General features: G+C 56.5%; 5 protein-coding genes across 5 annotated transcripts; 2 read left to right on the forward strand and 3 right to left on the reverse strand.

Annotated features, from left to right (window-relative positions):
• Positions 1-1,604: 1,604 nt before the first annotated feature.
• On the reverse strand, positions 1,605-3,690 carry N656DRAFT_706710 (FabD/lysophospholipase-like protein; the record flags this gene model as incomplete). Its single annotated transcript, XM_064811377.1, has 3 exons — positions 1,605-2,922; positions 2,989-3,556; positions 3,624-3,690. The coding sequence occupies 3 exons, from the start codon at positions 3,688-3,690 to the stop codon at positions 1,605-1,607; spliced, it is 1,953 nt and encodes a 650-aa protein (XP_064671255.1).
• Positions 3,691-4,586: 896 nt separating this feature from the next.
• Positions 4,587-7,517, forward strand: N656DRAFT_728967 (uncharacterized protein). The gene is made up of 2 exons (XM_064812609.1): positions 4,587-5,434; positions 5,486-7,517. The coding sequence occupies exons 1-2, from the start codon at positions 4,981-4,983 to the stop codon at positions 7,282-7,284; spliced, it is 2,253 nt and encodes a 750-aa protein (XP_064671256.1). The 5' UTR covers positions 4,587-4,980; the 3' UTR covers positions 7,285-7,517.
• A 521-nt stretch (positions 7,518-8,038) lies between these two features.
• N656DRAFT_706694 (uncharacterized protein) lies at positions 8,039-8,821 on the reverse strand (the record flags this gene model as incomplete). The annotated part of the gene is made up of 1 exon (XM_064811374.1): positions 8,039-8,821. One exon carries the CDS (start codon positions 8,819-8,821, stop codon positions 8,039-8,041), a length of 783 nt encoding a protein of 260 aa, XP_064671257.1.
• Positions 8,822-9,838: 1,017 nt separating this feature from the next.
• On the forward strand, positions 9,839-11,827 carry N656DRAFT_823165 (WD40 repeat-like protein). Its single transcript, XM_064818427.1, has 3 exons — positions 9,839-10,267; positions 10,321-11,378; positions 11,428-11,827. Exons 1-3 carry the CDS (start codon positions 10,260-10,262, stop codon positions 11,676-11,678), a joined length of 1,317 nt encoding a protein of 438 aa, XP_064671258.1. The 5' UTR covers positions 9,839-10,259; the 3' UTR covers positions 11,679-11,827.
• Positions 11,828-11,991: 164 nt separating this feature from the next.
• N656DRAFT_777671 (uncharacterized protein) lies at positions 11,992-13,299 on the reverse strand. Its single transcript, XM_064814868.1, has 2 exons — positions 12,139-13,299; positions 11,992-12,067 (listed from the first exon to the last, which is right to left on the reverse strand). The coding sequence occupies exon 1, from the start codon at positions 13,045-13,047 to the stop codon at positions 12,139-12,141; it is 909 nt and encodes a 302-aa protein (XP_064671259.1). The 5' UTR covers positions 13,048-13,299; the 3' UTR covers positions 11,992-12,067.
• Positions 13,300-14,022: the final 723 nt, after the last annotated feature.

Genomic DNA, 14,022 nt, shown 5'->3' on the forward strand with positions numbered 1-14,022 from the left:
GTGGCTTGAGACCATGACTTACAGCCAAGATGCCCAGGTGCCCAGAGAAGTGAGCCTGGCGGAAGATGCCGCGGGCTTCCTCTATTGGAGGGAAACATGTCCAAAATTCCTCCAGTGCAAGTCGCCACCATTCTGGAACTGACCAGAGGTTGGATGGCAGCTTCTCCTTCTTGCCGGTGTTCTGTGTATAAATAGATATTCAGTACCTTGGCCAATGAGTCGAGACAAACCTGCCACACAAAAAGACATCGACTCACGGCATCAATTTTGTATGTGTACATGACTCTGTCTGGGAACCAATCTCTCGTCTGTTCTCGAATGACAGACGGCGGATGACATACACCACGTCGGCCATGGCCAGCCAATCGACGTTGAGCGCTGGCCTTGGATCTGCTTCCAGCTCGCAGCCGGGCTGACGCCGAAGGGCTGAACAACAGCAAAGCAGCACTGAACAGCAGCAGCCTGGCCGAATGCAGGTTGCTGGAGAAAAATAAGAGAATGGAGGGAAAAGAAGCCAGCCAAGGAAAATCTAAATTAACAAAACGGATATAAAATGAAGACTTTGCTTCTTGAAAGATGCATTTCGATAGCAAAATTATCCTATAGACCCGGGAGCAAATAATGTGTCTCAAATGTCGTGTGTATTAACGGGTAAATCACCCTGTTAAAATAAAGTTGACCCCAACCCATCAATCCCTCTCATCAGTTGGGAAGTTGGGGACGAGATTTGCACCGTTTCAAGGTTTCATCTGCACTGTGACGTAGCGCACGGCAGAAGCTTCAGCTGTCCACTCCGGGGTCCCGGTACGCCCGGCTATTGGCTGCAGTCCCCATGTCAATCTCCCGGGGGAACGGGACCGACACAGTAACTGCCGTGCCAGGCCGCCTGGCTCGGGGGCCTAGACCGTCAACTCATTTTTGCTCCCTGCCTCGCCTGTCCAGGTCATCATCCTACACCGCGCATCAATACATACCTGTCCATCATGTGAGTGTGAGTGAGCGAGGACTGCACTGCCTACTCGTATGTACACGTAGCTGAGTTGAGCTGAGTATGGAGACACAAAGACACCAAGTAGGTAAGTAGTGCAGTGTACTGGCAAGGCTGTTCTGCCCTTGAAATCCCCTTTCCAGCATATCGCAACGGAGTGTGGTGTGTGTATCCTAAGCCATGGCCGAGCCTCAAGCGCATGCTATATTTGGTAGAGAAATCGAACAATGGCAATGCTTAAAGCGTCAAAGAAACAAACAGAAAAGCAACACCCAGCCTCTATTTACAAGTTGAGATCTCCGACCCAAATAAAACACCATACACCCAAAATCCAGCCCAGCCCCCGCCAGCCCTCCATAGGGAATGTCGACTGAGACCATATCATCCCATTAAAACTAGGTTGGTATCATTTCTCATCATCATCATGAACTGTAACTCCGTATCATCAGAAAGGGGAATAATGGGGCAAGGCAAGCTGGTTTCACCGCCACCGCCAACCCAACACCCCAGCCCACCCAGCACAGCACAGCACAGCACACACCCGCCATGCCATGGCCTACACAAAGTTCTTAGGCCAACTAGGCAGGCAGTAATCATACCACCACCTAGGCACCTACTACCTAGGCCTGTAAACAGGCTTCTTCGCCAGGTTAACCACAGGCGGCGTATCATCGTCAAGCGGATAAGGCAACACCGAGCCCGAGCCCGTCGTCCCCTGCCGACCACCACCACCACCACCACCACCATACCCCGCCCCCACCGACTGGCGCTCAGGAAGCGGTGTCTTAGGCGGCAGCGGCGGAGGTTCCGCGCGGCTCCCTCCCGGGGATTGTTGTTGTGGTTGTTCCTGCTGGAAGCTGCGTCGGGGGTAATCATCCGGCCCCACGATGGCAATCTTATCACTCCCCGCCGCGGTCCGGTACTGCGCCGGTGTCGGGGCGCTAACCGTGAGCCGGTCCGCGTCCTCCGTACTCCTTTCACCCCGGCTCGTCATTGTCACGCCGGACGGCTTATTATTGCTATGCCGGCTGGCTGCGCCGGCGCCTGGTGAGAAAGGCTGCTGGTTGGGTTTGGGCGACGAACGTGGCGGTTCGCCCACCGAGCTTCTTGGCGACGGGGTGCTGGGATGTGGCACGGGGAGCATGTCGCTTCCGGAGTCGTACGAGCGTCGGTCTGGCGGGGTGTGCTGTTGTTGTTGGTGTTGAGGAAATATGGGGAAATCCCCTGGCAGCTCGACCGCGAGCGGGAGCGAGATTTCGGGCGCGGCCTTGGCATACTCTGGCGCTGCTGCGCCGAGGCGCTCCCACCGCTGCTTTGCAAAGTGGATTTTGGCCAGCTTCGCCGACGCGCTTTGCACCATTTTCTGCTCCTCTTCCTGGGCGAGGTACTGCCGCGTTTTGGTGCTGATATCGGCCAGCCGGTGCCACTCGTTCATGCCGAATTCTCCAACGCCGACCTCCACGTTGAGCCGGTAGTAGTTTTCGATGTTGACGCCGCGCTTCGCCAAGTGTTCCTTCTTCATGATCTCGTGGATCCGTTCGCAGCCCTCAATCTTTGCAATCAACTTCCTCCTCGCCTCGGCAAACTCACCCAGGAACCCCTCGTACCATAAAGCTGCGTTCGAATCGCTGCCCTTTGGTCGCTTTCCCGTCCCGACACTAATGAACACGCCAACCTCCCGGCCAGGCCACTCATTCACCACCGCCTCGTCGAGTGCCGTCATGGACGGGTTGAAGTTTCCCGCGCCGTCGTCGTGAAACACGGATTGCCCAATCTGGATCGGCTTGAAAGCGAGACCGATCGCACACGTCGCCCGGCCGGCTTCCCATATCTTGCAGTCGAATTCCGGAGCCGGCTCTCGCCTCGAGTCGTAGGAGCGCAGCAAGGCGGGCGCATTGCCTTTTGTGCTGCCTTTGTACATGGCCGTGACAGCGCTAGAATCAGGAGTTAGCTACGCAGTTACATGACGCGACTGACTCAAGAAAAAAAGATAGGCTAACGTCTTGGTCCGGTTTTCCCTCTCGTCGTATAAACGAGCATTCGGATCACCCCAGCGGGAAGACGATATCGGGGGCCTGACAGTCTGGGCACCGGGCCCTCGGGCGCTGAAGCTCACGACGCTCGCGTTGCTGGAGTGCCTCCTCGGGTACGAGGCGCTTGTGCGGGAAACGGGACTCAACACACCAGCGCTGCTGACATCTGAATAGTCGTTCCCTTCTCTCTCGTAGACGGTGTGCTCTCTGACACATTGCATGATTGCCTCCTCTAGTTTGGTCGCCTTGAACAATGTTGAGCGATAGGGTATCCCCGCGATGGTCTTGTCCGTCTCGAAAACCATGCGCGTTAGCCGGACATAGAGTTCCTTGCATGTCTCAATGTCGAGGCGCAATCGGCCGAGCATCAGCGCAATCAGGCCGCCGGTGCCAGTGCCGACTATGAGGTCGAAGTGGTCGCAGGGCTTTGGAATCTCGTTCCGGCGCGGCGCTCGCCCTTCAATCTCGACAAAGGTCCGGTGCATCACCTCCTGGAGAATGAGGAACATCGAGTAACCGCGCACGCCTCCTCCGTCTATCACGCGAGCGATCAGTACCACACAACCAGGGCTGCAGAAAAATACTTGAATCATGAAACTTACCAAGCGATAAGATGCGCAGAGGCGGACCCTTTGTGGTGTCCTTCCGTTTGAGCCCGCTGGAATCCATACCAGCGGTATTCCTTTTTCGAGATCAGCGTCGTCGGCGATGAATGCAAGACTTGAACAATGCGCTCGGTAGTGATAATGTCCAGTATCTAGATAGTCAAAATCGCGGCGAAGGGTAGGTAAGCCTTGAGGTTTTGCCTCGCGGGGGAATGGTGCGTGAGCGAGACTTGGCAAGGTTGGTGGTGACGCAGAAGCTCTGGCTAGACTGGAAGCGATCAGCCCGACACAACGCCACGCACCGTTGTGCAACAGTGTATGTAACCCGAGAATACTAATCAGGCGTGTCTTGGGTTTCTGTTGCCCAGGCTAAGGTCCTGCAAGTGACTCGACTTTTAACCAACTTAGAGTTCACAGTGGAATGTGGCAGTGCCGTATGCCCGATCCGTGAGAACCGAGAAAGACATGAAAGAAGCCGAGTTTCCACAGCATCTTTAGCGGAGGCCCCCGAACACTTGATGCAGAGTGAGAATCTCGGTAACGTTACCGGGTACCTAGACAATGAAAGCAGTGACAGGCTGGCCCCTTGCCTTCGGTTTCCCTTGTGTAAAGCTTGGAAGTATTGGATCGCTGCAAACACCGAGTACACGTGTATGCGGGATGTGATCTACATACAGGGTCAACCGTACACTTCTCGAGGAGTGCCTGGAGTTCGGCCCTGGCTTGGTGCAGGCGGGGTGGGGCTTAGCGGGGCAGTCACAGGGGCCCGGATTCGGCCTCGGAGCAGCATCAGCAGGTTCGGATGCCCCGTGATTTGATGACGTCCCTACGCCAATGACCCCGCTGAAGACCCTGTGGCTGTGCTCCAGAAATTATTGGTTGGATGATGTGGCTCCACAACCTAGATCCGTAGTGCCGCCCAAAGCCGACCAAACTTCCAGGTTGGATCCGCTGTCAAATATCATCTTATCCACGACAGTTCATCATGAATTGAGTGTTCGTTCTGACCGCTGAGCAATGGGCTGATATCTGGCAATGCCTACCAACACATCTCAAAATCTTGAGTTGAACCAGTTGGCCGTTTCAATGCGCCCCTGAAATATGTAGGCTCGGACAGCAAGATGTGAGGAGTGCGCCGGTTCTTGTGCGAAGTAGTTGACGTCATGGTCCGTCATTGCGACCGTTCAACTTAGCATGACGGCTCACAATGTCGACATCCAACGTCCAATGTCTTCCAACACTTCAACAACGGGCTCCTTGTTGAATGTTGATACTCACTCGGAAAATTCACCCGCCACTAACACTACAGTGTAAGGTGCTCCGGAGCTGCCACCTGTGAGATAGCCTCGCAGTCATGTCAATGTCGTCGTGGTGGTCGTGGTGTGTTGGGTCCGGCGGCCGTCGCAATCGCCGACGGTCGGCCGAGCAGGAGCCTCTACTGCCGCGGTACGATGACGAGACGGCGCTGCAGCGGCGGCTGCATCAGAAGCTCCACACGTACCAGATGCTCCGGGCCCTGTCCAAGGGCTTCATGCCGTCAAACGAGCAGGCCATTGCCAGCCTCCGCACTCTTCTTGCCTCAGACGTTCTGAACCCAGACAATGCTCAGCTCAGCGACTCGGGCCAGGCCCTGGTGCACTATACCAAGCAATGGATCAAGCAGCTCATCCAGCTTCTGCAGGACAAGAACTCTGGCGACCAGATCCAGGACTTTATCTGGTATCTGTCGCAAGCGAGGGTCGCCGTCGATATGGAGCACATCGCTGAGCGCGCCAGCAAGGCCAAGGCCAAGGCCGACACAGCTGCCAGTATGTATATCCCAGGGGCACGCTCTGCGCATTTTCTAACACGAACTTTAGTCTACAGCAGCCTTCAAACCGTTGGCTCCCTTCTTCTCACCAACTCGGATTTCCGCTTGTTCCTGAGCGACCTCAATGTGGTTGCCCGGGAGGTCTTCAAAGACACTGCTTTTGCTCTGTCCGAAGCCTCCAAGGAGGCTGGAAAGCGTCTTGAGCCTTCCGCCGAAGAACAGGATTCACTCAAAGAGCCGGGCAAGGACTCTCACAGCCCGCCGTCGCAGCAAGACCTAGCCGACCAGACCACCGAAATCGCCACTGTCCTGAGTGGCAGCGCTTCCACTGTGGTCGAAGGCGCCGAGAACAGCATCGCCAGTAAACTAGAGGGCCCGGAGAAAGACACCATGATCGCCCGTCTGAGGCAAGCGGTGCTCAAACTCCGACAGCGTCGCGACTACTCCGATTCGGTCTCAACGCTGTCGCTGCTCCTCAGGCGTTACGCCATGGTTTACTCTCGCATTGCCAGCGACACGCTGCAGGCCGCAGACGAAGATGTCGACCGTAACCCCGAGACGGACCGGGCTTTGCAGAATTTCTGGGCCTTCATCAGGTCGTTTGGTGAGGCAAAAGAATGGGAAGAGCTGGAGAAGCGTTTTAAGGCAGTCATGGAACACAGCCGTAGCGATCCCGATTTTGAAGAGCTCATCGGCCAGCTTGGAAACGCCGTGCAAGACATGTTCACCGACCCATCCTTCTTTGACCATGCCGAGCAGCGGTTCCAGGACCTCCGCGCCAAATCCCGCCAATTATCCGCCCACTCCTCTTTGCGAGACGACGTAGACGGGTTGCTCACACAGCTGCAGTCTACTTTCTACGCAGTGCTCAGGGACAAGGACGTAACTGCACTCCTCAAGACATCGGCGACGATTGGCAAGATCCTCTCACCCAAGCATCATTATACGAATACGGACCTGGTAGCAGACGCCATCCACGTGTTTGTCCCCTTGCTTGTCCAATCAGTCAACTACGTGCCCATCCCTCGCCTCGAAATCTCCACACCCCAAGTAGACCTCCTGCTCGAGAACTTCATCCTAGAGCCCGGCTTGACGGTCAACAACACATCCTTCTTCCCCTACAAGCTGCGCATCGAGACGCTCAACGACTTCGAGATCCGCAAGGCCCGGTTCCGCACAACCTCAGCCATCAAATCCCTAGCCCGGATCCGGATCGACGGCCTGTCCATCCGCGGCGAAGAGATCGGCTTCTGGCTGCGTGCTCACTCCGGGCTCTTACGCCTCGCAGACCAGGGGATCGCCTCCTTCGCGCTGGACGAGCGGGGGCTCGACATCCAGCTTGATGTTGAAATCGGCCGGGACCGCCTCGAGAAGATCCTGTCCCTGCGAAACGTCCGCGTGCGCATCCACAAGCTCAACTGGACCCTCCGCCAGAGCAAGTTTAGCTTCTTGTCCTGGCTGTTCAAGCCCGTCCTGAAACCACTGATCCGCAAGGCGATTGAGATGAAAGTGGCAAGCGCCATCGCCGAGGCGCTGCATTTCGCCAACCGCGAGATCATCTACGCCCGCGAGCGGCTCCGGGCCACGCGCATTGCTGATCCCGATGATTTGAGGACGTTTTTCAAGGCTGTTCTTGCGAGGCTGACGCCGGCGGATAATCCGGATCTTGATGTCCGTGTGGGTGTCGCTGAGCCTGGCGGGGGGGTGTTTGAGGGGGTTTATGCGCCGGGAAGTATTGTTAGGTTGTGGAGGGAGGAGGCTACGCAGGCGCCGCAGAGGATTAGGGAGAATGAACGGGATGGGTGGAGGAATAGTGTTTTTGATATACATGCGGCGACGCTGGGTTGATGGTGCGGAGATGATGTCTGGGCTGGTTGAGAATGCTTGGGTGAGGTGGGTTATGCGTTATGCGTTATGATATCCGCGAGCTCTGTACTGGTTAATGTTAATAAAAGTACTGTCATGGACCTTTGGCTGGTCGTTGTTAAGCGTAGAAGGTTGATTTCCGAGAGCAGAACTGTTAATCGGCCATTCGCCAAGGGATCCTACAAGCTCTTCCATGTGTTTACCCACTTCTGCCCGTTGCCCGGGATATGATGGACTCGTCCACGGCGTTGATAATACAGTACACCGAGATCTCTTTGTTGTGACCAGGAACTAGCGATTTCCCATACAAATAACGATGGGCCCAGGATATTGACCGTCAAAGGCAGGTAATCATTATGCCTTGACGGAGAATCGTTATGTGTAGGTCTAACTGTAGTGTCGAACTGTCGATGCAGGAACCTCCGTTAGAAAGGGTGATTTTTGGCGGCGAGACTGGTCCGTGTGGCGCCGGGGATGCTCGAAATGCGCCACGATTGTCCTTTCTATGGACGTAAGGCTTGCCGTGACTCGACGTTAAGGTACGGAGTAGGTCCCATTGCATGCCGCTACTTGTTCCTCCCACCTGCTTAATACGTGAGAGAAAACGCTCTTCTAAAAGCCACCGTCTATAAGATAGAGGGTCTATATGCGTTCCGACTTGAAGTGGCCCTGTAGATCAGTGACCCCTTGTTCCAACCGTTCAAAGTTTGGATCCAGCGAAGTGCCCATATCCAAGTTAGACCACAGAAGTAGAGTCCGAGTCCTGAGGCTCCTCCTTGCCCCTGAAGCATGACAGATCCACAATGCACTTTGGAATCAACATAGTCACCACCTGCGCAACAAACAACCACACCGCCGTCATGTCGGTCTCGGACACGATCTGGTTCCGCGCTATGATGAGCTCCGTCCACAAGATTAGAGGCCAGGCGAGAAAAACCAGCACGCCAATGGACCCCAGGGGGATGGCAAGGTATGTGCGATACCACCTGGCCTCCTTCCCCACTTCCGACATAGTGATGGCGAGGAAGATCGCCATGTAGATCCCGCCAGCGCACCAGAGCGAATCGAAGATATGCCAGAGCAGGAAGAGATACTTGTGGAAGTCCTCGTCGATGGTGCGCCAGCCATAGAAGAAGAACTGGTAGACGCCGTAACCCCGCGGCTGGTGCACCGCCCAGGCTTTCCAAGAGGAGACCGTGTTGAGAATCAGGACGCTGGTGGTGCCAAGGCCGAGCGGGACGCCCCAGATTAGGCTGCCGGAACTGACGCCGCCCACATAGGTCACGGCGTAGATCAGGTTGAAGTGCGGCAGAATCAGCGATAGCGCGTGGATGTCGCTATCTCCCGTAACGGCCTTGTGCCAGGCGATCTGGGTGTACAAGTTGTACGCGAGAAAGCCGATATTGCTCGGGCAAGGGTTGCCCAAGCCTGACACGAACTGAGCTGGGGAAAGTAGGAGACTGGCGTAGAGAATCAGCCGGTTGGTGAGGCTGAAGCCTGGCACGATTTGAACGGACATGGCGGACAAAAGGACCTCGTGTTGGGGAAGAACCAGTACTGGCCCTCTTCGGACCAGTGAGAGAGACTCGGAGGTTGTTCTGTTGGGGCGTCGAGCTCGACGACTTGAGCTGCGATGTTCCAATCACCGGACAAACCGTCGATGGTTGTATGTAGAGTCCAGTCCACTTAGAGGAAACTGGAGATCCGGGCGGATGTTATCAAGGCGATGGGATCTCATCCTTCTATGCTCTTTGGCCAACACAACAGACTGTTTAGGTTATTGTGATGTTCTGCCTCGCTCCCGGGCCCTTTCCTAATCAAGGTGTGGTGTGAAGCCGAGGCGCACACTATCGCCGGCGGGCAGGGTGCCGTCCCCCAGCTAGCCCCGTTCCGTCCAGCTGGACCGCGCCTGACAGTCAACCTAGGGACCTGCAAAGCCTTACATGATGACATCTTAAGTGAAAACCAGCTGCAGGAGGCATGACAAAGCTGGAGGGCACATAGAAACTGAAACTGTCGTTTGACGTTCGACCGCTTCTGACCCGAATGGGCTAATCCGCCCTCAACATATTCTACTGGCTTATGCAACCAGAAGAATACCTTAGGGACTCATTACCATCGTACCGGTTGGCTCGTGCTTCATCGTCCAATTTGCGGTGTAGGGGCCAAGTCAGTCCGACTCAGGGCCAGGCTCTTTGCTGATCTTGCCTGGTTCCCTCATTTCAATTCCATTGGGCAATCTAACTCCCCAATCAAAGCAAATCGAGCCTCCGACTTAGCTTACTTTACCTCATTTTCCAGGCCTTTGTCTTGAGGGATTGATTAGTTGCGGGGAATTGGTGTTGCGTGGAACCAAGATGGAAGAACGAAGTGATGATGATTCGGATGAGCGTCGAGCTCCGAGCTAAGGAATGCTAATGAAGTGGTGTGTGGGGCAGGTCATGTGACTGAACCTGCAAACCCTGGCGCCTGGATTCCTTCCTAACTAGGTAAGTAAAAGTGGGTCATTCAGACATAATGCGCAACTGTATGGTAGTCGCATCCGTTCATCTGAACCCCGACCGCAGGTACCCTCCCTCATCCGACCAAACGTAAGGTAGTGACCCCTGGGTGTATCGTACAAATATCGCACTGGAAGATCCGACCCCATGGCATGAACTCGCTTCTCTTTGAGCGGTCCACGGGCAACGTGGGCCCGGAAGTGTTTGCCCGGATCCAGACAAGCTCACTTCTGAGGTCGTTCGCCGCCGCCCCGCGCTTCCGTTTCGATGGCGGAGAACGCTCTCTGGTGGGTGGCAGTGGCCAGAGACATGCAGTCAGCGCTGCGACATCATTAGTCCGGAACTCTGCTGCCCATAGCAATGACAACGACAACCACCGGCTCCAGCCGTCGTCGTCGTCGTCGTCTATCTGGGCTCACCAGGCTGGCGTGAGTGCGCTGGCTTTGGAGCGCTTCGATGGCCGAATGTGAGTAGCGTCCTTCCTCCGGTCAGTTCTGGACTGCGCTAACCAATCGACACGCCTTTGCGTCCCGCGCTGCCCGCCTTACCTTAGACTCATCTCCGGCGGCTCAGACGGGACCATCAAGCTGTGGGATCTCGAGCAATGCTCCAACCCATCCTCACCACCACAAGCACATACCTACCGCCCGCTGGCCACCATACCACGCGCCAACAACACCAGCACCAGCACCATCACCAGCAACTCCCCCACCGCCGCGGCAGCCCACCGCTTCGGAATAACCCACCTCTCCTTCTACCCCCTCGACCCAGGCGCCTTCCTCTCCACCTCCTACGACCAAACCCTCAAACTCTGGTCCACCTCACAGGCACAGGTATCAGGCAGCTTTGACCTCGGCGCCAAGGTGCATACGCACGCCATGTCTCCCGTCGCATCCTCCAACCTGCTGGTTGCGTGTGGCACGCAGCACCCGGCCGTGAAGCTTGTCGACCTGCGCTCGGCGGCCGCTGTCCAGTCGCTGGTCGTCCCCGGACCGATGGGCGGTGCTGCGGGGCCGACGCTGGCGCTTGCCTGGTCGCCTGCGCATGAGCATGTGCTTGCTGCGGGGTCGGTGGATGGGGGGGTGAGGATTTGGGATGTCAGGAGGGGCGCGGGGGGGTTGGTGGGGATGTTGGATTGTGAGGATGCTGTTGGGATTGGTACCGGTAGTAATGGGGGTGGTGGTGGTAGGGGGGATGGGCCAAGGTTGTCGGTTAAGGCACATTCCGGCCCGGTCAACGGACTTGCTTGGACCGATGATGGGGATTATATCATCTCGGCGGGCCACGACCGGCGGATTCGCGTCTGGGACGCCGCGACGGGCGCGAATACCCTGGCCAACTTTGGGCCGAGCATCCGGAACAGCCAGCTGGGCAGGGTGACTATGTTTGTTTCTCCCACTGGGCTGACGCCGCCTGGCAGGGAACTGCTGTTCTTCCCGAATGAGACGGAGATTTTGGTTATGGAGCTGCATGAGGGGACTATTGTCACGAGGTTGCGTGGTACGGGGCCGGCGGTGGCTTCTGTCAGGGCTGAGCGTGGGGGAGAGAGGACTGTTAAAAACAGGTTGACGAGCAGTATGCTATTCCCAATTTTTATTCGCAGTTGCGTGCTGACTTTGGACAGTCGTGTGGAGAGGAGCCGGCGGCGGCGGCAGTTCCAGCGGGGTAGTCATGGGAGGGACCAACGCTGCTGGCGGTATCTACAGTGCACATTTGGATGGGCAGATACGAGCTTGGCTGCCGCAGCTTGAAGGCTCGGACGGTGAAGATGAAGAGGAGAGCCAGCGGAATGAGGATGATGTTGGAGCTAGGAAAAGGAAGGCTCTCGACGATGCTTTCCAGAGTTTGATGGGGAGGAAGATAACTTTCTCCTAAGTCGTGTCATGTCGAATGCAGCCGGGGTTCCAAGACACAGTATCTCACGAAAATAATGAGCGTTACGAGCAACTCATAAAGCGGTCATTGGGTGAGTGGGAATATTAATCTACATTCCTCTCAATCTTTGCCCTGATTACCCAGTGCAAGGTGGTATGGAATTGCTAACGATACAAAGAAAAGCCGATCATAATCCATTATTGGTAGCACATTCTGCCCAATATCCTCAGATACCGCTGAACGTCTCCTGGTGCGTTCTTACACTGTTGCGCCTCTCCCGGTGGTGGGTATCATCGTCGTGTTCGATGGAAGGGGCGCCAAGGTGTTGTCTCAAAACTGAAGGCGGTACCTGTGCAGCATCGGTTGGGTCCCGGTTGAAGGTATCAGATCTGTCACCAAGTCAGCATCTGCCCTTCCCACAATTTCACCACACCAATCCAAGCCAAACGCTCTTACTTACTTACTGATACGTCTTGTTCCCGCCCATGGTCTTGCTCCCGTCGAGATCAGAATCGACGCGCGGGTCCATCTTGTTGGCCATGTCGCTCTTGTGCGGGCCGGCCGTGTTGGGCGCGGGGCCCGGGCCAGTGCCCAAAGCGCCACGGCCGTCACGGTCGGAATCAACACGAGGATCAGCGGCATTGGCCATGCGCGAACCGTGCGGGCCATATGTCCCCGCTGTCGCGCCGTGGGTGCCTGTCATGCCCGTCACACCAGAACCGACACCGGTGTGACCATGTGTGCTGCTCCCAAATCCTGAGGTACCGCCGGTGTGGGTGCCGTGCGTGCTGCTGCCGAGCCCGCTGAAACCTGACGAAGTGCCGGTGCTGCCAGTGCCGAAGCCAGTACCAGCCCCGGTGCCGCCAACAGTCCGTGAGTTGTCGCGGTCAGAGTCGACGCGCGGGTCAGCCGCATTGGCCATGCGCGAGCTGTGCGGGCCGTAGGCGCCCTCGGAGGTGCCATGCGTACCGGTGCTGCCGAACATGCCCATGGGGCCGCTACCAGTAGTGTGGCTGGTGTGTGTGCCGCTGCCTATGCCGCCAACGGTGCGTGAGTTGTCGCGGTCAGAGTCGACCCGGGGGTCTGCAGCGTTGGCGAGGCGAGAGCTGTGCGGGCCGTAGGCGCCCTCAGAGGCGCCTGTGCTGGTGCCGTACCCGCCGGTGCCGCTGCCGTACTCGCCGTGGCCGGCGGTGCGGCCGGTGCCCATGCCAGTGCCCATGGTGCGAGAGTGGTCGCGGTCAGAGTCGACGCGCGGGTCGGCGGCGTTAGCGACGCGGCTGTTGTGCGGGCCGTGGCTGCCCTCGGAGGCTTCCTGGTGGTGGCCGCCGCCCTTGACGGCTTCCTTGATCTTGTTCATCATTCCGGACATGTTGATGGTTGTTTAGATGTGATGATGTCTGACTGACTGAGTGGTTCTTTTGGGAGTTGTTGATGATTGTTGAGTGTTTTGTTTGTTCTGTGTTGTGATGATGGGATTCTAGAACGGCTCGATCGACGGACGGGAAGGGGTCTTATATACACCTTTGTGAGCCACCTGCGGTCTGATCCCAACGGTTGCCGTTGGCGTCGCATGGCGTCAATGGCATCATCTTGGCCAGTTTGATCAGCTAGCGCCTGCCTACGGGTAACCAAGATGCATCCCCGCTGGTTCAGGGACCAGTGCCGGTGCCAAGAAAAGGGGGGCCATTACTTCATGTGTCGTCATGATTGCTACGCCCAGGCCTTGGAGAACAATGGGCGGCAGTCTGCTGATGGGAGCAAAGCATGCTGCCAGGTACGGCTTCCCCACATCCTGACACAGCCGAGACCAGCCTAAGAAAGGGGCTACGTCGTATCGTCGATCGAGAGCCACTTGGACTGGTTCTGACTGCTTCCCATGTGGATCGCTAACTCGTGTGTGGCTTGTAGCGGGTGTGAAGTTGGTGAGATCTGGCGTCATGGAGCGGCAAACGAGCAGGACCCTGTGGCTGGTGACGTTACTGATCTACGTTGCATGTACAAATAAGGGTCCTGATGATGCTAAAGATGGACATCTGTATGTCTGCGCCCCACGCTGTACGTCGCTGAATGCCCAAACATTATGCTGTTTCTGTGGTATCTACGCAGGTACGGTCCCAGTAACATTACCCCTTTCAAAGACGTAGAGGCCGTTCTTGCTTACCCGATACACCTCGGTGTTTTCATCCAATGCTTCGCAAGTTTGTACCGGTAGACGATGTGGAAGAAGAGAACTGACGTCATATGCGTGGCTTGACGTACCCTGGTCCTGAGGCGCAAGCACCCCTGGTCTCTTCGAATGGGATGACGCATGAGGCATTGACGTCATTGAGCCCAGCGGTTCCTC

Source organism: Canariomyces notabilis (genome assembly GCF_033297395.1).
Source record: "Canariomyces notabilis strain CBS 508.74 unplaced genomic scaffold N656scaffold_7, whole genome shotgun sequence".
In the NCBI taxonomy this organism is placed as follows: Eukaryota; Fungi; Ascomycota; class Sordariomycetes; order Sordariales; family Chaetomiaceae; genus Canariomyces; species Canariomyces notabilis.